This window comes from Mesocricetus auratus, unplaced genomic scaffold, assembly GCF_017639785.1.
Source record: "Mesocricetus auratus isolate SY011 unplaced genomic scaffold, BCM_Maur_2.0 Super-Scaffold_100004, whole genome shotgun sequence".
Lineage (NCBI taxonomy): Eukaryota > Metazoa > Chordata > Mammalia > Rodentia > Cricetidae > Mesocricetus > Mesocricetus auratus.
In genome coordinates, this window is record NW_024429189.1 from 95,342,669 (window position 1) to 95,365,237 (window position 22,569).

Genomic DNA, 22,569 nt, shown 5'->3' on the forward strand with positions numbered 1-22,569 from the left:
ATTCCTTTTTTGTTGTTATTTTCCTATGATGAGTACAATTCCATATGTAGCTTAAATTATTGTAAATAAAATACTTAGTCAAAGAGTCAGGTGTGGTGGTGCATGATTTTAATCTCAGAACTCGGAAGGCAGAGACAGGTAGATCTTGGTGAGTTTGAAGCCAGTCTGGTCTGCCTAGTGAGATCCTCAGCCCTGAAAGATTGTAGTAGCGGTCTTGTTTCCTAAATTACTTTATGTATACACACACCACACAACTTGGCTCTGTTTATCTGCAGGCTCAGCATCCTCAAAATTCATATAGCTGAGGATGAAAAACATTTGAAAATCTGTTGTATCCGTACTGAAAACAGAAAGCCTTTATCCCTCTTGTCATTATTCCCTAAACAATGCAGTATAACAGGTTTTTTGTTTTGCTTTTTTATTTTTGAGACAGGGTTTCTCTGCATAGCCCTGGCTGTCCTAGAACTCAGAGATCCATTTGCCTCTGCCTGACTAGTGAGTCACCACTGCCCAGCATATAAGAGATATTTTTATAACATTTACATTGTGTTAGGTTTTATAAATAATCCAAAGATGACTTAAAGCATGTGGGAGGACTTAGGTCTGTGACACCTGGGAACTTCAGTAGCCATAGGAGTCCCTTGAAGATCCTGAGAGAAGACTACACAGTCACTTCAAGCTTACTGTCTGGGCACCCCTAACCTGCCTCCAAGCACACCAGCAATCCCTGACTTCCCATCCCAGTGTCACAAAGTTTGTCTTCATTCAGCCTTGTCCATTTCCTATGCCCCAGGTATCTACAGGGGGAACCCATGGGCACCAGCCTCCTTCTTCCCAGACTTCCTTATTGTTGTTAGCCTACTCTGGGTGTTTACCACATTAGTAAAATAGCAAGTGAATCTTGAGGATTTAGCCTCCTAAAACCCTTACTTGTAAAAACTTACGTGAGAGCCAGGGATGTGGCTTAGTTGCTAAGGTGCTTGCCCAGTATGCATAAAGCTCTGTTTTTAAACCCATCACCATGTAAAATGGGCACATGAAACTCCTGTGGCATTTCAACAGTCCTTAATTTAAAAAAATGGATAAAAATTTACCGTTAGTCTGGGTCTTTCATAGACCATTTGAAATGCAAACATTAGATAACCAAGAAGAAAATAAGCCTATGTGGTATTTCCTTATAGTTCTTCATCTTCCTCTCTTTCTTTTGTAGCTCCATCTGTGGCACCTTTAAACATCACTGTGTTTCTGAACGAATCTACCAATAGTGTGGATATCAGATGGATGAAGCCTCCAATTAAGCGTCAGGATGGGGAACTGGTGGGCTACAGGATATCTCACATGTGGGAGAGTTCGGCGACTTCCGTAAGTCTGCACCCTAAAGCACACTTAGTCATTTCCTTTTGACTTGCCAATTGCATTCTGTCTCAGAAGCTTTCGTTTGTGGGGATTGTTTATGATTGAGCAAGGCAAGGCACCTTCCAATGGGACACAAGTGATGTAGTAAAAATTAGAGATGACTAAACAGAATATTCTAAGGAGTCTTTGTGGGCTTTTCTCACTACCCCACTTACTCTTCATTAATTTATCGGCAGCGAATAGGTACTTATTAGCCTGTGTCTCTTGTCTTCAGGGTATTTAGGCTATTATAGGAAGAGTGTACTGTGAACTACCCAGCGATCATAGCTTGCAGTCACAGGGCTACAAGGTTAGCATCCTGGCAATTCATAGCCTTGTGGAAATTTCTGAAGGGTCTTTCATAATTAAGATTGTCATGGAACTTTCTTAGCTTCATGGAGAATAGCAAAGAGTAAGCAGCCTCCAGAAAAAGGGGCTTCAGTAATCCTCTATCTATGGAAGGACCCAACCCACCATGGGCAGCATCACCCCTAGGCAGGTGGTTCTAGACTGTATAAGAAAACTGCCTGAGCATAAACCAGGAAACAAGCCACTAAGCAGTGTCCTCCATGATTTCTACTTCAATTCCATCCCTGACTTCCCTCAATGATGGCTTGTGACCTGGAAGTGTAAACTAAATAAACGCCCTTTCCTCCCTTCAAATTTATTTTGGCCACGGTGTTTATCACAGCAACATAAATCAGACCAGAGATGGTGGATACACTGGTGTCACTGATGAGATTGACTCTTCCTTACTGTCCTATACTGTGGTCATTGGAAATTATGCCTCTTGAGTCTTCATGTCTCTGTTCCATCTAACCCTGTCGGTAGATCCCAAGTTAAGCCCTTTTATTGCATCTATCTGGGACATCACAACACTTCTTGGCAAGAGAAAGGGACAGCTACAGCCCTGCTCCAATCTTTGTTCCCATCATTTCCAACTTCATACCATCCAGTGGTTATAAAAATTGCTTTTTTCCAAAAGGACAATTGGGATTTGTTCTCTTTCTTTTCTGTAAGAAAACAGGCTGTTGAAAAGAATAGGTATGAGATTGAAGAAAAAGACTAGAGCTTAGACGTCCATATTGTTTTCCATCATGTGAATGATAACTAAGTATCCATAGCAATCCTACATGAGAAACCTCTCATTCCCTTGTACTAAGACATTTGTCCTAGCTAGGTATCTCAAAGTTAACTGAGTTTCTCCATGGGCTGAGTTAAGGTAGTGACTGGTCCGGATGGTATAGCATTTTCCCACAGTGGTGACTGCTTAGTGTAGGACAGAAGAATTTGGTAATTGTCCAGTTCAGTAGGAATTTCATCATTCTCTGTTGGCAGAAGATACCAGCAGACCCATATGTACGCTAAAGCAAACCAGTGTGTTTAAAGAGCTTTTCCTCCTGGTTTGGATGAAGGCTTCTTTCCTAAAGGGGATTTTTTGAGCTGTGGCATTCAAAGAGCAGTGGTGAAACCTTCATGAATGACTTGGCCTGAGAGCCGAATGCACCGAGTGCCACTCACACCCAGCCATGTCCTGCATTCTCATGCCCTTTGTTCAGACGAGTCCCCTCTGCAGTGAGAACAATATAGGCACAGTTCAGGCTGTGACCTTTCAGTAGCTTACCTCCTTGCAGATGTCAAGTCATCCAGTCATGAGGTCATTTGCATTGCGCCCACACTGTATTTCATGCCTTGTGACAATAACAGGCCGAGTTGGTCACGTTACTTCGAGAACATTCTCTGCTGCACTTATGCTTTTGTCTCATGACTTGAACCTGGAAGCAAAGAGGGGACCCTGAAGAAGTCCCAGAGGGTCCAACCAGGCTGAAGCGACATTTGTTCTCAATGACCTGGGCATGTGTCACTTCATTTCTAGGACTCTCTTCATCTTGAAAGGCCACAGCTGACACAACTGTCCTTTCATTTGCACTTTTAGCTACTTCTTATGTAAGGCAGGAAATGGGACACTTCTGAAATTTCTGACTGACAGCTGCAATAAGTTGAGTTTTGTATTTGTGCAATTTCAGAACTTTCTTGGAAGAGCTCTCCGGGTGGTTTGTTTTAGTGGCACTGAAGATAGACTTGTACCTTTGTCATCTAGTAACCTTTATGTCACTGTGTCAAGCAGTAGGGATTTCATGTTTCTTTTTTCTTTCTTATTTTTCTTTTGGTTTTCGAGATAGGGTTTCTCTGCATAGCCCTGGCTGTCCTGGAACTTGCTCTGTAGACCAGACTGGCCTCAAACTCACAGAGATCTGCCTGCCTCTGCTTCTTGAGTGCTGGGATTAAAGATGTGTACTACCATTGCCCTGCTCAAATTTAATGTTTCCTTATTGGCAGAAAATAGTGACTGCCAATGGCAGAATTCTGGGTGCTCTACAAGCCAACCAGTGCCTGGTCAGCCCTTCTGCCACTCTTCTAGTGAGGCCCTTTTGAACTGAGGTATGTGAAGGCTGATCCTGATGGACATGTGAATGGCGGTGACTGAGTGGTCTGCTTCATGGGTCGCCAACAATGCTCAGCTGTTCTGTGTTCCCGGTACCCTTCAGAATGGTGCCCTGTGCAGTGAGAATGGCATGGGCAACTAGAGAAAGAAGCTTCTAGTCCTTACTGCTTAGACATTTCTTATATCTCAGTGAAGATTTTTGCCATCTTTGCTTTATTTGTTTTTATGTATTTATTTAATTATTTATTGCCTTCCAAATTAGAGCTCAAAATGCATTTTCGTTCAGGCTACAGTCTTGTTCATCTCTTCACTGTGCACTGCCTGAACATGGGGCCTTACCCTTGCTTTGCAGGTATCTGTGGTGCTATGGGCCCAATATGTGGAACCTGCAGCACCATCTAAACCAGCTCTAAAATGTAACTCTGAGTGGGGATTATAGCTCTAATGCTGGTTTAATCTGTGTTTGTAGTGGGTAGAGATTTTCGATCAGATGGGAGTCTCAACAGATTATTGTGGTCTTGAAACAATGTGATTGGACTTTGGGTATATATAGCTTAGTAGTAGGGTGCTTGCCTTTCATGCACCAGGACCTAGGTTTGATCCCCAGAACCATCAAACACACACACACACACACACACACACACACACACACACACACACACACAATGTGAGACCAAGTACGCCTAAGGATTCCTTGGACAGAGACCTCTGCTTCCTCCTGAGTTTGCCAGTGACTGCCAGGGCAGCAGAGATGTGTCTGCATATTGACATGCTACCTGCTACTTGCCCCTTCCCTTGTCTCCTCTCTCTCTCTCTCTCTCTCTCTCTCTCTCTCTCTCTCTCTCTCTCTCTCTCTCTGCCTGCCAAATGGCAGGGTATTAAAAAGGGTATAATTTTTAGACCTGAGAAACAGTCAGTGTTCTTATGATATAGATCAGGGTTTTAAGCCATATATGAAACTCAGGAATCAATGGAGAACAGTTCTCTTTGATTAGAGGAAAAGTTTGCCATGAAGGTAATCTCCAAGTGGGTCATGGATGTCCTGCTTTAGAAAGTTAGACAGTTTAATTTCTTCCAGTGCTCCAAGGTTTGTAAGACACCATGAGACTGATGTTAAAGGAAGACCCTACAGCTAAAGAGGAGGGAGGCCCTAGCACAGCACCTTGATGAACACAATCCAGGATACTAAGAACCACCATTGATTTTTTTTTCAGACTGCAAACTGTTTTCTATCAGGGACTTGTTTTAACTCCTATGTAAACACTATGAAAAGGACAGTCATCTTAGTTTTCACCCAAGGGAACAAGGCTTAGAGGTGTTGTGTGACTCACCCAGAGCCACAAGGCTTGGAACTGGAGATCTGGTGATAAGAACCAGGGCTTGGCTGACTATAAATTCCCAGCAGCCAGCCTCTCTTCCTAATGAATAGTCTCACACTCAGCTCCACAGTGTAGCCCCTCAGAAGCAATGGTAGGAAGATAACGGGTTTGTCATCCGTGCCTGCAAATCTGAGCACTTAGCAATGGCCTTCGATACTTGTGTGACACAGCTTTTATCGGATACTTCTTCCCTCATTGAAGTTATTGCTGTTGGGGCTGGAAATGGGTCATGTTTTTAGACACAGTTATCGGGTACAGGGTGTGAATTCTTATAGAATATTTGGTGATGTTAAAGTCATTTGATAATCATAAAACAAAATACCATAGTTGTTCTGTCTTAACTCCAAGCCACACCCTCAAGAAAAAAAAAGAAATTGTCTTTCCAAAGATGTGCTGTCACTTTCTTACTCCCCAAAGTCTATAATATCATTTTCAAAGTAATTATGGGAAATTGCATTCAAATGCCACAGTATAAATTGGGCTTCATTACCTGAAAAAATGCTGGTAGATTTTCAAGTCCTTATCTTACTGAATAATGAATGCTCACTAAACAAGAAATATGCAGTTTGCCCATGGCACACATCTCATGAGCAGACAGATCACTGCATGCTGGGAAAGGGCTCTGCTCTGTACCCTGACCACCCCAAGACAAGATGTGTGTGGTAGATTCTTAGTAATCCAGTCTTAAATCTATTGCACAGTGTCCAAAATCAGAACTTGCTGGTTTAGACGCTGTTCTATGCACTTTTCCCAGGTTAGTTCTTGGCTTGTGTTAATTCCTCTTGGGAATCAAAGGTGAAAATGAAAAATAATTTCTCTGGGTTTTCATAATGAATTATAGGCCCCAAGTAAATAGACATTGTAAACCATAGCTGGCCTTCCATGTACATCTATGGACTCAATTAATCACAGATTGAAAATATTCAGAAAATAAATCATGCCTATTAGTAAACATTTCATTTTCCCAGCCAGGCATGGTTGTACTATAATCCTAGCACTGGGGAACTGTGGTTATAAAAACTGCTGTCAGTTCAAAACCAGCCTGGTCTATATAGTGAGTGTCCAGCCAGGCAGGTCTACAGAGTAAGACTCTATATCAAAATATTTGTTTTTGTTGTTGTTTTATCTGAGACAGGACCTTATTAGGTAGCCCTTGCTGGCCTGGAATTTTCAGCAATCCTCCTGCCTCTGCCTCCCCATTGCTGAGATTATATATATATATATATATATATATATATATATATATATATATATATACCAAGCCCATTTTTTGTTTGTTTCTTTCTTTTATTTTTGAGGCTAGGAATGTATTTCAGTGCTACAAACCATGTTCAGTATACATAAAACCCTGGATTTGCTCCATAGGGCATGGTGGTGCATGCTTCTAATTCCATCACTTGGGATCAGAGGCAGGCAGAGCTCTGGGTGTTCAAGGCCAGCATGATCTACAGAGAGAGTTCTAGGACAGCCAGGGCTGATACAGAGAAACCTTATCTCAAAAAAATTTTTTTATTGTTTGGGCCATTATTCCCTAAGCAATCTACAACAATAACAATATTATATGAATAACCATATTGTTAAAAACTGTAATATAGCAGCTGTTGATACTTTGTTGGGTTTTACAAATTATCAGAGAATTTACACATGCCCACATGGGTTGGGTATTACAAGTTGTCAGAGGATTTACACATGCCCACATGGGTTGGGTATTACAAGTTACAGAGGCTTTACACATGCCCACGTGGGTTGCGGAACTCTCATGGCCCCACTCCTAGATGAAGAGCTACAAGTAGTTAATGACTGCTGAGAGAGGAAGAATCCATTCTCTTCAGAGATGAGCCCCATTATAGGTTATTCAATCCCCATGGTCAGCCTTAAATACATGCCACATCAGCAATGCTAAATGGATTCAGAGGGAGTGTGTGTGTGTGTGTGTGTGTGTGTGTGTGTGTGTGTGTGTGTAATAAGTAAAGAAGGTTATGAATTTGTGAGGGACTGAAGGAAATATAAATACTCATATGTGAAATTCTCAAAATATTATAGTTTTTTTACAAAAGAATTTATAGTGAGTTGTAAGCAAATACTGTGTCCATGTATTCATACTGAGGATGACACCCAAAGCATCATTTTAGCTAAGCGTGTGCCCACCACTGAGCACACACCCAGCCATTTTGTGTGGGAACTAACCCTGTACAGATTCCAAGGAACAAATGTACTGTTACGTTTATTTTTTTTAATTTTGTGTTTGTTAGGCTTTATATTGGTCTAGGTATGTCATTTTTCCTAGTTGTATGTTTTTTTTAATTTATAAGTAATTTCTCTTTAAATGAAGTATCACATCTGAATCTTGCAGGAAAAAACAATATATGCAGGCCCGTTTCCTTTTTAGCGTAAAGTCCTATGCTTTGAAGATCAGACAGGCTGAGAGCTATACTATGGACTTTTTCTCAGTGAGAAAAGCCTGAGTCACTACAGGACTCCGGGACTCAGGGTGTGGACTATGGAGTTACACTACCTGATGATTTTCAGTTCTATCTACACCCAAATTAAATGTAGAATTACAAACTAACCCACTGTCAAAATAAAACACTTTCTTTCTAAAAAGGACCAACCTAGGATATGCAGCCCCACCATTGCTAACTTCTCATTTGTTTATTTAACAACAACAAAAATCTTTGCAATACAGTGAGCTCAGGCCTTGGGGAGAAGGGTAGAGGTGGTGTCTCCTTTTTCATGTCTTTCTCTCCCTGGACTTAAGGGTCACTTTTGGTTTAGATTGGAAATAGCTCTGGAAGGCCAAGCCAGGTGCCTCTTGGTCAGGAATGACCAACCAGTCTGCTCTGTCCTTGAGGCTGAGCTAGCTCTGGCCTGCACCATTTCTAGAAGTGACTGTCTTGAAACCCAATGAACCTGCGATGAGGTTACCACCAACCACGTCTCCAGCCCAAAGATGGTTTGTGGCACCTGTTCCCCACATGACCTGTTATTTCCCTCTGAAATCAAAAGTCCACCATCCTGGGCTGAATGAGGTTCCCAGAGCCTCGTTCCCAACTGAAAACTCTACAGCTGTCACTTTAAAAGGTGGACTGATTTGGTATTGGGCTACCAATTAGTGTGCCCTTCCCTGGGGAAGACTTTTTCTCCCACTGTCAGTGTTCCTTAAGCATGCAGTTCTTTGTGTAGGGCTGAAGCCTCATGGGCTTTCCCCTATTTACTTTTGTATGTCTATTGGTGCTATCTTTATTTATCCCTGAAGACATACATACAAATAGCATGTAAATACATATAAGCATATAGCGACAGTAATGAAAAACAGAGGTTATGAATTAGAAGAACAAGGAGGGGTATGTGAAAGGGTTTAGAGGGAGGAAAGAGAAAGCAGAAATGATGGGATCATAATATGATTTCAAAAATAGCAAAATTTAAAAGTCCAGGTCCAAATATATTTGCCACAACAAAGAGTATTGTGACCATGGAGGTCTGGAAAGCCTGAGGAACAGGCCAGTTAAGTCTGTTTCCCTCCCTGGGTCTTCATGGGTCACTGTTGCATGGCAATGACTTTAAAACAACAGCAGTAAAAGTAAACCCAGGCTTCAAAAATTGTACAAATTGGGGCTGGAGAGGTGACTCAGTGGTTAAGAACACTGGCTGCTCTTCCAAAGGACCCAGGCTCAATTCCTAGCACTTACATAGTGGGTCACAACCACCTGAACTACAGTTCCAAGGGATCCAAAACCCTCTTCTGGCCTCCATGGGCACCAGGCATACATTTAGTACACAGACATACATGCAGGCAAAACACTCATGCTGATAAAACAAACATATCTTTAAAAAAATCACATTGCACAAATTGTCCACTTGTCAAGCAGAGCGGGAAAGTGCAATCACTTCCCCCATCTATCCAGCTAGAGAGTTTACTTAGAACCCCCAGGACTTCAGGGAACAGAAGCTTGGCTAAACCAAGGGCAGTTGGCAGGTGCATACTGCCCAGGGACATTGTGAGTCTGTGGCTTTATGCCAAGGGTAAGATTTTGCACATGGGATTACAAGGGTTCAGTCCTGCTCTTAACATCTAAAACAGTGGTTCTCAACCTGTGGGTTGTGATCACTTGAGGGGCCCCATATCAGATATCCTGCATATCAGAAATGTACTATTCATAACAGTGGCAAAATTACAGTTATGAAGGAGCAATGAAATACTTTTATGGTTGGGAACTGTATTAAAGAGTTGCAGCAGTAGGAAGGTTGAGAACCACTGATCTAGAAGCATCCACCGCATGTTTCCTCTGTTCCAGAAGTTTATTAAGTGGCCAACGTATGTGCTGTGCCTTTGTTATCTTAGTTTCCCAAGGCCCCCACCCCCACCTCCATGACCCACCCTGTAGTGCCACCAACAATGGCCCTTTGGAAGAAGGAACTTTGTGGAAACATGACCTCTGTGCATGGAAAATGGGTGGCTTCCCTCAGAAGGAACTGTGGGCATGTGGGTCCCCGCACCCCTCCGTGTTTTATTTCCTCTTTTATTCTCCGTTAGCAGAAAGAGCTTTCCGAAGAAGTCGGCCAGGATGGTAGCTGGGCTCAGATTCCTGTTCAAATCCACAATGCCACCTGCACAGTGAGGATCGCAGCCATCACTAAAGGGGGCATTGGACCTTTCAGCGAGCCAGTGAAAATAATCATTCCTGAACACAGTGAGTCGGGGAACCCTGTTGGCTGTGGAGAGCAGCAGTCTGAGCAGTTCACAGACTGCCTAAGTGGGACCAATGTGATGGAGGGTGATTGACAAGTGTAAAACACAAGAACCAAAAGCACTGTTGCAGTTATAAGGAACTTTAGGATGCACTCCAGAGAACCCCTACAGTCCCGCCATTGCTGCGAGACTAATAACTTACGAGGAAGACCCATCCTTTCAGAGTACTGAGATGGACTTTACCCGTTGAATTTGGTTTAAGGCACATAGCACTGCATTTAGGATGCTGCATTTTGGACAGGCTATACTGCTAGTCCTTAGTTGCCTCTGACTGGCACGGTTTGTTTGCCACATTTGTTTCGGCTGTTTGAAGCTACTACTCCACTTGTTTTTGCCCATTCAACCCTTGGGTAATGTGCTCAGGGACTTAGTCCGCATAAAACACCAAGTGTTTCCTTCAGATGCCAACTTCATGCTTCCCTAACTAGCTGAGCTAAATGCCCAACCATGCATATTAGCTCTTGCCTATTGCTGGAATGTTCTTTGGAAAGGAGCCACCATGATGCCTCGCATGGGTCAAATGCTGTTCATGCTTCTGTAAGTCGGGGAGCCACCTTTGTCCTAACTCCAACCCATCCTAGGTTGTTTGGTATTAAAACATTGCTGTAAACTCCATGCCCAGCCATCTTTTCCAGCATGACTTACTCATTTACAGGTTCTTGCCAAACATGGCCTTTGCACCCAATAGCAGATGAGACTTGAGAGCAGATGACTCATTTGTGTCCATCTCTTTCCCAGTGATCCCTAAGCAGGCTCTCCTTTAAGTACTAAATAAAAGGTAGTTTACCTCCCTGCAGCCTGTAGACTCTGTTCCTGGGGAACATACTTACTAGTGCTAGGGAGACTAAAGGCATCTACCTGGAAGAACCTCAGACAATGAGGTGCTGATTCAAAAGGCACAGCTTTACAAAGAACACTGGCTGCTCTTGCAGAGGACCAGAGCTTAGTTCCCAGCACCCACATCAGGCAGCTCATAACCACTTGTAACTAGCTCCAAGGGATCTGATGCCCTTTTCTGGTCTCCACGAGTGTCCACATGCACGTGCATTCATGCATGCACACATTGGCACACACACCAATAATGGCTCATCCTTGTCAAAAATCAGAATTGACAACTGCAGGACTTCCACTTTCACGTGTAATAAACTGAAAAAGGTCTTAAAGGTTTGCTTCATAGGCAGAATCACCTGTAAAAGGACCCATTACTACAGTCTAAATAACACTAGTTCCCAGCAATACGTGTCAAATTTTAGTTACCCTCCTATGAGAACTGTCATTGCACAAAGCATAAAGTTGCCTCTAGTCACCATGAGTGACAGATGTGCAGCTTCTCCACAGTAGTCATGGCATGTGACTGGCCACCATGTCTGTCACTCAGACACATGCCCATGTGACTTCCTTGCCTCCCAATACCAAAATGTTAAAGAATTGCAAGCCAATGCATCCTATGTATTTTGAATCCCTGAATAGTATTTCCAATTAATGTTTTTGGATTTGTTCCAGGTAGGGTAGATTATGCACCTTCCTCAACTCCAGCACCTGGCAACACAGAGTCTATGCTCATCATCCTCGGTTGCTTTTGTGGATTTGTTTTAATTGGGTTGATTTTATATATTTCTCTGGCCATCAGAAGAAGAGTCCAGGAAACAAAGTTTGGGTAAGTTTCCCACTTAAAAATGTTAACCTTGAGCAGACACATCGGAGCACACCTTTAATCCCGGCAGAAGCAGAGGCAGGCAGATCCTTGTGAGTTTGAAATCAACCTGGTCTACATAAAGCTGGGATGGGTGAGACCCTGTCTATAAAAAGAAGAAACAAATTAACCCCGTGGTATTGGTGAGGTTGTTATGACAGATGATAGCACCTGTCTGGTGGGGCTTCTGCCTTGTTGGATCTTAGGCAGGGCCCAGAGCCAAGTGACTTCTCTACTTAGACCAACTCCTGCAAAGTCAGCAACCGCAAGAGCCAGCCCTGCAATAGGCTCTTTCACAGAGACGAGCCTCAGCAGGATACGCTATACAAACCAGACAGTGTCGGAGGAGAAGCTTTAAAAAGGACCCTAATTATTATTTATTCTGCATGTAATATACACGCGTGTCAACACATGTGTGCATCTGCACTGTCCCGTGCATGCCTGTGTGGAGGCTGGAGGTCAGCTTCAGATGTTTTCCTCTGTTGATCACCACTGTTTTAAATTTTTAAAAAGTTTTTTTTTAACTTCTGAGTGTGTGTGCACACAGTGTGTGTGCACATGTGTGAGGGGTGCCACGATACACATAAGGGGATCAGAAGACAACTTGCAAGAGTTAGTTAATTCTCTTCTTCCACATGTGCCTTCCAGACACGGAACTCTGGTTGTCAGACTTGGCAGCAAGCCCCTTTACCCACTGAGCCATCTCGCAGGCCCCTCCATTGTCTGCTTTGAGACAGGCTCTCTCATTAAACCTGGACCTTACCGTTTGGCTAGATTGACTGACTGGTTCGCTGGGGAAGTTCTGTCTTTCTCCAACACTAGGGCTACAAGAACACACCACCACACTCAGCTTTTATTTGGATCTGGGGGTCATATCCTCATGCTTGCATATCAAACTGAGCCAGATCCCCAGCCCCCATTTTTTAAGGTACATCCTAAACATCCAACAACTGAAAATATGAACTCCAAAATGGTTCATTCGGAAACAGAATGTCAACATGATGCCACATTCGGAAATTTTGTTTCATGCAATAATGATCTACAAGTATTATACACCTTCATGCTATATGTGAAGTAGGTGTGAAATGGGTATGAGCTTCATGTTTAGCTTTGGTTTCAAGATTCTAGAATCTGAAAAGACCTGAAACTCCTAACACTTCTGGTCCAGTCATTTCAGAGAAAGATGCTCCACCTGTATGTATAGGGATACAGGAACAGTTGCCAAGGTATCAGTATCCTTGGTTGGCTGAAGGTGCCTTGGCTCTTGTTATTTCTTTTCTTTTCATCCTTCTTCCTTCCCTCCACCCTTCTCTCTCCTCCCTTCCTTCCTGGGCTAAATTGTCACATTTTTTGTAGTTATCCATTTCAAATAGAGACCACTTTGTATCCTAACATTTCCATTTAAAACCCTCTTTTCCAGCCCCAGTTCTGTCACTCTAGACAAGCTTTTCAACGTTGCCCAGCCTCCTTGCTATTATCCGTCTCTAGTGGTCCCCAGGGTCGTTACCATTTCTAACTGCTGTAAGCCTGAGTTAAAAATGGTTCTGTCAGCACTTAAGAGATGCTGAGTCAGGGTGAAAAGACGACTCTACAGTTACGAGCGCTTGCAAGCACCTGTGTCGTGCGGCTCACAACCACCTGTAACCCCAGGTCCAGAGTGTCTTATGCCTCCTCAGGTACTCACATACATACGCCCATATACACATAATTTGTTTTTTAAAGACTCAAAGGATGGACCTTAAGAAAAAGGCTTGCTGGGGCTGGAACAATGGTATACACGCAAGCAAAGCAATCATACACATAAAAGTAAGTCAGTATCTTTAAAAATGTATCCATTATCTTTTGTTCTTAAGATATTCACACGTATAATCATATGTGTATGTAAATATGGTCTTGGGCTTGAATCTAGGGCCTTGGCCATGATAGGCAAGCATACTTGCCCTTGATACCCAGTCCTTTTGTTTGTCCTTCATGATACCTGGGCAGAGATGTGTTGCTGTCACCAGGTAGACCTAAAATAGATTTAAGAAAAGCAATCTATTTCTCCTGTGGGAAATGCTTTTTTATAGTTTTTCTCCTCATGTAGTACTGGGAATCAAACCCAGGCCCTCACCCCTGCTATGCAAGCGCACTGCCATCAAACTGCATCCCCAGCAGGGAAATGTCTGGGCTACACAAGAGCCCTTTACACATGCTGCCAACACCATAGACACCATAGCGTCCTTGTGGTTCCCTTACCCTGTTTTTATGGCTGCATGTCTTTGTTTTTGTGCAGGGGTGCATTCTCCGAGGAGGATTCCCAATTAGTCGTAAATTATATAGCAAAGAAGTCATTCTGTCGGCGGGCCATCGAGCTTACCTGTAAGTTGCCTTTCATTTTACTTTTTGGCAAAAATTAAAATAGTGAAGAGCCAACATTATTTTTAAATGAAAGCTAAGAGATAAGAATGAGAAAGAAGGAAAAATATGTATATGTATGTATTTTTCTGAGATATATATGCACATATATATGTGTATATATATATATATGCATGGGTTTTGTTTTGTTTTGTTTTGTGAGATAGAGTCCTGATGTGTAGTCCAGGCTGGTCTCGAACTCATGGTCCTCCTGCCTCTGGTGGATCCTGCGTACTGAGTTTACAGTCATTAGCCACCACACCTGGCAGGATGAATAGTTTTAGCATTTAGAAGCTAGCAAGGAGATGATCAGATGTTGCCATATGGATCCACTAGCCAGGCTACTGGAAACTGGCAGTGCACCTGGTGTTAAGAAACGAGTTAAGGTCCATAATCTCATGAAATAGGTTTAAAGGAAGCCACAGAGCTGTGGATATAATCTCCAGGCTCACTTCCTGTTGTCCTGGCCACTAACTCAAAGGACAGTCTGCCAAGTTATTGGAAGGCTTGAATGAGTGAGGGTTGGAGGGGGTTCTAGGTTTTTTAGGGGGAAGGGTAAACAGATACAAGTTCCTGATCAATTTCAAGAGCAACATGCAAAGATTGCAAATATCATCAAACCCATGCTTCTGAACGTATACTTGGCAAAACTAAAACAAAGCGAAGCAGAACAGGACATAGCCCGACTGCTCTGAATCAGTACTTACTTGGTGTGCAACAGTATTAACCACTTTTCTAACCAACATTTTTTACCTTTAGATGTCTCTGTTCTTGCATTTAAAAATGGCTCATTTAGATGGTTTTCCCCCATATTGGAGAACAAATTGGGTAATTTTTCTCTCTGAGTGAGCGCCTCCCTTCCAATATTAAGGCTCTTCTCTTTCAAAGTTTGCTCATGCCTCAGCTGTGGCCCAGGGCCAATCATCTGCCAGCTGGTCATTGAATGACTCTCCCTCTCTAAAGCTGCACACCTGCTATTTGCCTTATTGTGTTCTCCATACTCGCTGTAGACAGCTTTATTCTCCAGTCCCCTGAAGTATTCAGTTTAGCCTGATGTCTTGGAATGAGATGCCACACACCACATGTTCAAGGGCAGTTTATCATCTAGCTATTTCCCATGGTTTAATTGTCTTCTTCCCTGGCTGGTATGGGAGGCTAGGGGGTGTATCCTGATGGCTCTTTTCTATACCATAAATAGGGATACATTATCCACCAGCATGTGCCCATCAATACGTTTCCCTAACACATTAAAGTCAAAAGCAGACTTCTTCTGCACAAATCTCAGTGCAGTCAGCTGCTATTGTGAAAAGGAGAGCCGGGCAGTGGTGGCGCATGTCTTTAATCCCAGCACTCAGGAGGCAGAGGCAGGCGGATCTCTGTGAGTTCGAGACCGGGCTGGACCGACAGCCTCCAAAACAATACAGAGAACCCCTGTCTCGTAAAAACAAAAAAAGAAAGAAAAAAAGAAAAGAAAAGGGGAGGGAAGTGTGGCTCTCGCTTTTGTAGCTGTTTGTAGATGATCTTGCCTTGAAAGATTAATTTTATTCACCCTAATCACAGTAGAATGAAGTGCAGACTTTTTGCATGAGTATGAAGTAGGGAAAATGTGTAACTTTGACATAGGACCTTCCTTATACTTCTGCTCGTATTTAGCGAAGAGAGCACACTGCGAAATCTTACTCACGATTACTCCTTTGTAGTGCACAGCTTGGGAGTGAGCGAGGAGCTGCAAAATAAACTAGAAGATGTTGTGATCGACAGAAATCTTCTAATTCTTGGAAAAATTCTGGGGGAAGGTAAGCAGCTTCAAGGCATTTCTTTGTAAAATCTGAGGCAAGGAGCAATTGAGGATTTTTAAAAATGTGCCTTCATTGAATAAAATACCGAGTTTATGACTTGGAGTTATAATGCAAATAATTCTTCTTGGAAAGAGGAGAATTTTGAAACTCAGATCTGACATACATAAGAGGCACCTACTGTGCCTGGAGCAGAGTAAGCTCTGGAAGTACAGTTTCCCTTCCTTCACTGCAAAGCATGTGACTCATTCATTATTATTTACTATTATTATCTATTTATTGATCCCAGTTCTACGCACTTTAAGAAGATATTGATCTACTTCTTCAGTTGATGAAATATATGTACTTAAATTTTAAAATTGGTTTTAGCATGAATGATAGTTATTAAATTTGTGTTTTGGGCTGGGAATTTAGTTCAGTGATGGAGTGCTTGCCTAGCACTTGAGGTAAAAAGGACAGTTTCGTGATCTTTAGTAATATTTCCATGTTTCCCTGTAAGTATCTTGGGCCATTTTTAATGGTTGGTGAGCTAAGGGAAGTCTAGCCACTCAGACTCACGACACCAGTGCTCACCCCTGCTATGCAGGTGTGTTGCTGGTATTTTTCTTGTTCTGCCAGGTCCCAAATAAACACACAAACGCTATATATTAATTTATAAGCTGTTGGCTGATGGCCAGGGCTTCTTACTGGCTAGATCTCTCTGGATTATTAACCCATTTCTATTAATCTATGTATTTCCACTTGGTCTTGGCTAACCGGAGAATGCCCGGACCTGTTATTCCTTTGTAGTCCACGCAGCATCCTCTTTCCAGCGCCTCTCTGCCTACCTTTCCCAGAATTCTCCTTGTCTCCTAGCCCCGCCTGTCTTCCTGCCTCTGTTGGCCAAACAGTGCTTTATTCATCAACCAATAAGAGAAGCATATATAGAGAAGGACATCCCCCATCGCAGGTGTCTGAGCATAGCAGATGAGTTGTTCGGGGACCACACAACTCTGCACTTCTGTGGTCAGGGGGCGACTGCACAGCACCACATGGATGTTGCTTCACTTCACAGGAGAGTTTGGGTCTGTAATGGAAGGGAATCTGAAGCAGGAAGATGGGACTTCTCAGAAGGTGGCAGTGAAGACCATGAAGTGTGAGTTTCCGGCATGGGGCCCATTCTTCCAGGGTGGGCAGTTAGTCACCTCAGTACCAGGTGCTCCAGGCAGAACAGTGCTTGTGCTCTGGTCTCAGTTGCTGGTGGGCCACTAGGCAATGTGGGGGCCTGGTCACCAGCAGAGGGTATGTGATGATCTCTCTGTATACGTGCACTGTGTAGTCTTCATACTCGAAACATTCAACACGTCCACCATCTCTATCATTCTCCTCCCTCACCCTCCATCATCTAGGACGGCTAATGATCTCCAAGTAAGGCGTGATTCCTGAGGCAGGGGGATGTTAGTATCTGACCCCAGGAATTGGTCTGACCAACCTCTAGGGTAGTGAGGCTGCTTCCTCAGAATTACATCATGCTGGTTATCTAAGATTGAAAGAATAGCCTATTGCCTCAGAATCTCCATGTAATTCAGTAGTAGAACACTCACTCACCTGGCAAGCACTGGGCCCTGGGTTCAATCCTGAGCACTGTGGAAGATAAAATAAAACTAGGGCATGCCAAAGAGAGCTTGTTAGACTCTTAATCAAGAGGTCTTGGCATTGTGACCAGAGGTTGACGTTGTCTATGGTATGACACAGTCACTCACAAGTGCTGTTTTCCTGAGGGGACCTAAAGTTGACAATGTGGAAAAATAACTATGTTTCAAACTTACTAAGAAAAAGAAAGGCTCCTGAGTCCCCTTTTGCCTGGGTTTGATCCTTGGGTAAGGGTTACAGGAGACCTCCATCCCCACCATTTGTTGCCCCTCCCCCACCCGTGCTCTGTAGCAAAGGGAAGCAGTGAGGATGAAGGTGACAGACATGTTACAAATGTAAAGGTTTTAAAATATTTTTCTAAGTTTTCTGTACCTCAATGAGATAAGTATATAATAAACCCTTAGAATAGTACAGACCTAGGTAGGTACCCTCAGGTCATTTTAGTCACTAGTTATACCCTGTTAAAGAAATCTCCCAAGACAGGCCTGGCTTTATGTTTTCTCAATTATAGTAAGATACCCATAAAATAAAATCTCAGCCATTTTTAAATGTATAGGCCAATAGCGTTTAGTACCTTCGGGTTGCCACGGACCCATCACCACCATCAGGTTCTTAAACTTACCATCTTTTCAGTCCATACTCCCACATGCCCCCTCCCCCAACCCAGGAAGTAGCCATTCTACTTCCTGTCTGGTTTTGTTACTGTAAGCACTACCCACAAATACAATCAAATGGGATTTATTCTCTCGGGCCTGGATTGTTTCATATAGCATAATACTAAATTTTTTTAGGGTTTTTTGTTTGTTTGTTTGGTTTGGTTTTTTGAGACAGTGGTTCTCTGTGTAGCTTTGGAGCCTGTCCTGGAACTTGCTCTTGTAGACCAGGCTGGTCTTGAACTCACAGAGATCTGCCTGCCTCTGCCTGCAGAGTGCTGGGATTAAAGGTGTGCACCTCTGCCTGACTTGAATTTTATTTTTTCAAATTGTATTACATTGACTGTGTGTGTGTGTGTGTGTGTGTGTGTGCGAGTGCATGGCATGTGTGTGGAGATCAGAGAATAACTTGTGGGAGTGTGTTTTCTTTGTCCGCCATGTGGATTCCCAGGGATCAAATTCAAGTCATCAAAGTTTTGGGGCAAGTCCCTTTATACACTGAGCTGTTTTGATGGGCCAATATTGAATTGTAAATAGTTCTCTTAAACTGGTTACATTTCAAAATTTTGGTATGAAGTACACACAGCTCGCAGGCATGATTTAACAAGTAGTCATTATGGACCCAGGCATGCATCCGTAGCAAGGGAGAGGCAAAGGTAATTGTGACAGACCAGTTGGAAATCCCTTTGGATTTGGGAAGGTTCTTTTTCCCATTAAAATTAAAAGTCTGTTAAATTAACATTTTAAAACCAGTTTTAGGTTTATGTCCCCCATACAGCATCATGCAGAGAATACTTGCATGGCCTAAAAATCCCTCAAGTTTCCCCTTTGGCTTCTCTCTTCTCCCAACCCCAAAACACCACAGATACTCTTGCCTGTGTCCATAATTTTGCCTTTTCCTGACTTTAGGAGTTTTTATTAAATTGTTTGAAAAGGGGAATTGTTTGTTTTGTTTTGCTTGCTTTGAAAGACTGGGTCTTGCTATCTTCCCAGGCTGGCCTCTGAGTTCTCTTACCTCCGCTTCCCTGAGGGTTAAGAATGCTCCGTGAAGCCTGGTGTGGATTTAAGTTTTACTGAACTAAAGAGCTATTTCTGGCCCCCTCCTCTAAACTGAGGACACTGATCATGCCTTGCATTCCCATCTGCTTCTCTAGTGGACAACTTTTCCCAACGGGAGATCGAGGAGTTTCTAAGCGAAGCAGCATGCATGAAAGACTTCAACCACCCAAACGTCATCCGGCTTCTAGGTACCTCAGGGAGAGACACCAGAGTGACGCTGGGAGGGGCTTGGCTGGCCCACTGTGTGCCGAAGAAGAAAAACCAAAGTTCTGTAGAGAAGTTTATCCAAAAAAAATCACAACACTGGGTTTGTCCTGTCTTCTGAGACAGAGAGTAAAAATGGGTTTGTGTTTCCTGGATGCTGATGGAATTTGAGATAGTGAGAGTGTTCACAGAAATTAGAAGATTGTCAGTTAAAATAGCCCCCAGTGACTCAAAAGCAAGACACAAGGGCTAATAACGTGACAGTCTTTGTGGAGTGGAGGCTGTCAGAGAAGTACAGCTAGACATTTTTCTAAATAGTCTTTGAGAAATAATTTATGAACCGACTTGTGAGTCATGGCACATTGACTATTTCATAGACACAATTTAATATAATGTAATTTGGCTTTGTATAAATATCTATGTTTAAAACATACTGACATGGGTATCAGTGCATGATAGGCAAGGGACATTATTCTGAGAGAAACAATCTAGAAATACTGGCCTGTTTTTTCCCTGCCCTTTGCCTTGGTCCATAACAAATCTTTTAGCAATCATTCAAAGTTCTATATGGCTGACCCTGTAGAGATGTGAAAGCTAAGGTTTGGATAAAATAGCTATTGTTTGCAGTTACTGGCATTAGGAGAGACATTCGACTTTGCTTGAAACGTTATACTTTGTAAGCCTAGGATCAGGTGACCAGCTCATTGCAGAATTCCATGCTAAAGCACTGTATCTTCAATCACCGAAAGTTCAGAAAGAGGGATTACCTATAGGCCCTCAAAACTACTTTAATAACGTAAATCATCCGGAGTGCAGCAGACCTTTTCATAGGAGCACTTAGCTAATTTGCCCTTAGATTCTCTGAGGTCTGTACCCCTCGGTTACTCCATCTAGCAAAAACAAAACATGAAATCCCTTTGGTTTCTAGTTGTCTGTTCTTGTGACAGATTGAGCTTTGAGAGTTCTCTTGAAAACACTAGCCTAACATAAAAGAGAGAGAGAGAGAGAGAGAGAGGAAGAAAGAAAGGAAGAAAGAAAGCCATGCAGCTTGCAGGTGTTACAAATGCCAGAGCCCACTGTGAGAGTTCCGAGCCTCTGCTTTTTCACCTCTTGACCTGATAGCACATGGCTCCAATTTGGCCAGTGGGTTTATGTGTTCATGCCTAACAAGGGATCTTTGTAAGTGGCCCTGTTTTCAATTTCAGGCGTGTGTATAGAAATGAGCTCTCAAGGTATCCCGAAGCCCATGGTGATTTTACCCTTCATGAAATACGGAGACCTACATACGTTCCTGCTGTTTTCCCGGATAGAAACAAGACCAAAGGTAACAGACCCTGTGCAGCCTCTAAGCTGTTCCTGAAGGTTTTATGTCAACTGGGACAACAACTAAGGTCTCCATCCCCCAACAATCCTGAGTGAGTCTTTATCCCTGGCTGGTCCATCGCCACTCCCCATCACGACTCTGTCTCAGATGGCAGCATTACTGCAGGGCACCCACAATGGGAAAAAATGGGGCTGACCTCTATCAGGAATCACCCAAGACAGAATTTGCTTTGAACCAAAAGTGCCCTAAGTTATTGCTGCCAAAAAGTGCAGGCTGTAGGAAGGAACAGTACCAGTCAGTCAATGCCTGGGCATCCTCTAACCCAAACACCTCTGTCCCCTTAGCTGCCACCAAGAGCAGGACCCTGGTGAGTGCAATTACAGACATGCGAGTTAATTTTTCTTTCATGTTTCACGCGTTGGCTGTTGTGTCTGAGAACTCTTTACTAACCCCTGATTTAAATTTTTTCCTGCTGCTTTCAATGTAGTCCATCCATTTTGAGTCATTCACTTTATAGAAAGTCTGAAATTTAGTTCAAGGCATCTCTTTTTTATATTATTATTATTATTGTTGTTGTTGTTATTACTGTTAATAATAACAGTAATTATTTTGCCTAGGAAATCTTAAAGCCTGAGCTGGCCTTAAACTCACTATAGAGCTAAGGATGTCCTTTAACTTCTGATCCTCCTGTCATTGTCTCTACCTCTGGAGTTCTGGATTGCAGACGTGTACCATGACCCATTCCTGGGGTGCTAGGGATGGAGCCTAGGGCTACTTGTATGCTTTATAAACGCTCTACTAACTAAGGTTCCTTTTTGGTTGGTTGGTTTAGTATATAATGGGTCATCATTTATGAAAAGGCCACATTTAATCTACTAAATTGCTTTCACAACTATATAAACTCTTGACAGGCCATACGCTATGGTTCTATCTCTGAGCCCGCCATCTGTTCTATCAAACTATCTGTTCAAAGCTGGGCAGTGGTGGCTCATGCCTTTAATCCCAGCAGTTGGGAGGCAGAGGCAGGCTCGATGCCAACCTGGTGTACAGATTGAGTTCCAGGACAGCCAGGGCTGTTACACAGATAAACACTGTCTCAAAAAACAAACAAATGCTATCTGCTCATCCTCTATCCCCACCACATTGTCTCGAATACTGCGCTTTTCTGTGAGTTTTAACACTGTAGAGTGTACTTCTTCCCATTCTATCCTGCTTTTATCTTACACCCCCGTAACCCTCCACCCCTACTCCCACCCCACCCCACCCCCCAGCAGCAGTTTTACTTCAACTGGCAAAAGCTCTGCTGTAATGATTTATTCTTTTAAACAAAATAAATAACATGTAAGGAAAACAAGCACACAGTGTATTCTTGATCAAGCATTTCCTTTTGCAAAAGTACAAGGGTGTCCTCAGTGGTAGAGAGTAACTCCCGAGTGTTACAAAGATGAAAAGGAATGCATTTTTGCATTTTGGTATTTTGTGGCGTGGATAACGATGGAAGACAGAGTTCACAGAGTAGTGGAGCACCCAGCTTTCATTCAGGCTGCTTCTTGCTTCCTGTGCAGTCAGTTCCCTAGGCATAAAGACCTCTTGTTCCCACTGCCGTCATCCAAGATTAAGTCTCCCGGTTTGTCTATGAGCTTCGGATCAGGGCCTGGATTCTGAGCTCCAAGTGTTCCTGTCCTCAGCACAGTGTCACTGGAGATGTGCAGGACAGACAGGCAGATGATGAACACCACCTCAGCATCTCACAGAGGATGGTGACTGGGATGACACATCCAGCAGAAATGTGTCCTCTAGAGCCTTGGGGAAGGAAGGAGTTCTGACTGGAGAAGCTTCAG

The 22,569-nt window shown here is 43.1% G+C and overlaps 1 protein-coding gene across 5 annotated transcripts in view; it reads left to right on the forward strand.

The window, feature by feature from the left end:
• Positions 1–22,569, forward strand: part of Mertk (MER proto-oncogene, tyrosine kinase) — a 100,426-nt gene that overhangs the window by 60,716 nt on the left and 17,141 nt on the right. For 3 of the 5 annotated variants that reach the window (XM_040746270.1, XM_040746272.1, XM_040746273.1), the window contains 8 exons: positions 1,211–1,362; positions 9,755–9,911; positions 11,474–11,627; positions 13,939–14,024; positions 15,761–15,856; positions 16,911–16,991; positions 19,296–19,388; positions 20,610–20,728. In XM_040746270.1, coding sequence (XP_040602204.1) covers positions 1,211–1,362; positions 9,755–9,911; positions 11,474–11,627; positions 13,939–14,024; positions 15,761–15,856; positions 16,911–16,991; positions 19,296–19,388; positions 20,610–20,728 — 938 coding nt within the window. The remainder of the gene's footprint in view (positions 1–1,210; positions 1,363–9,754; positions 9,912–11,473; positions 11,628–13,938; positions 14,025–15,760; positions 15,857–16,910; positions 16,992–19,295; positions 19,389–20,609; positions 20,729–22,569) is intronic. The other 2 variants (XM_040746271.1, XM_013112391.3) reach the window with 1 other exon arrangement.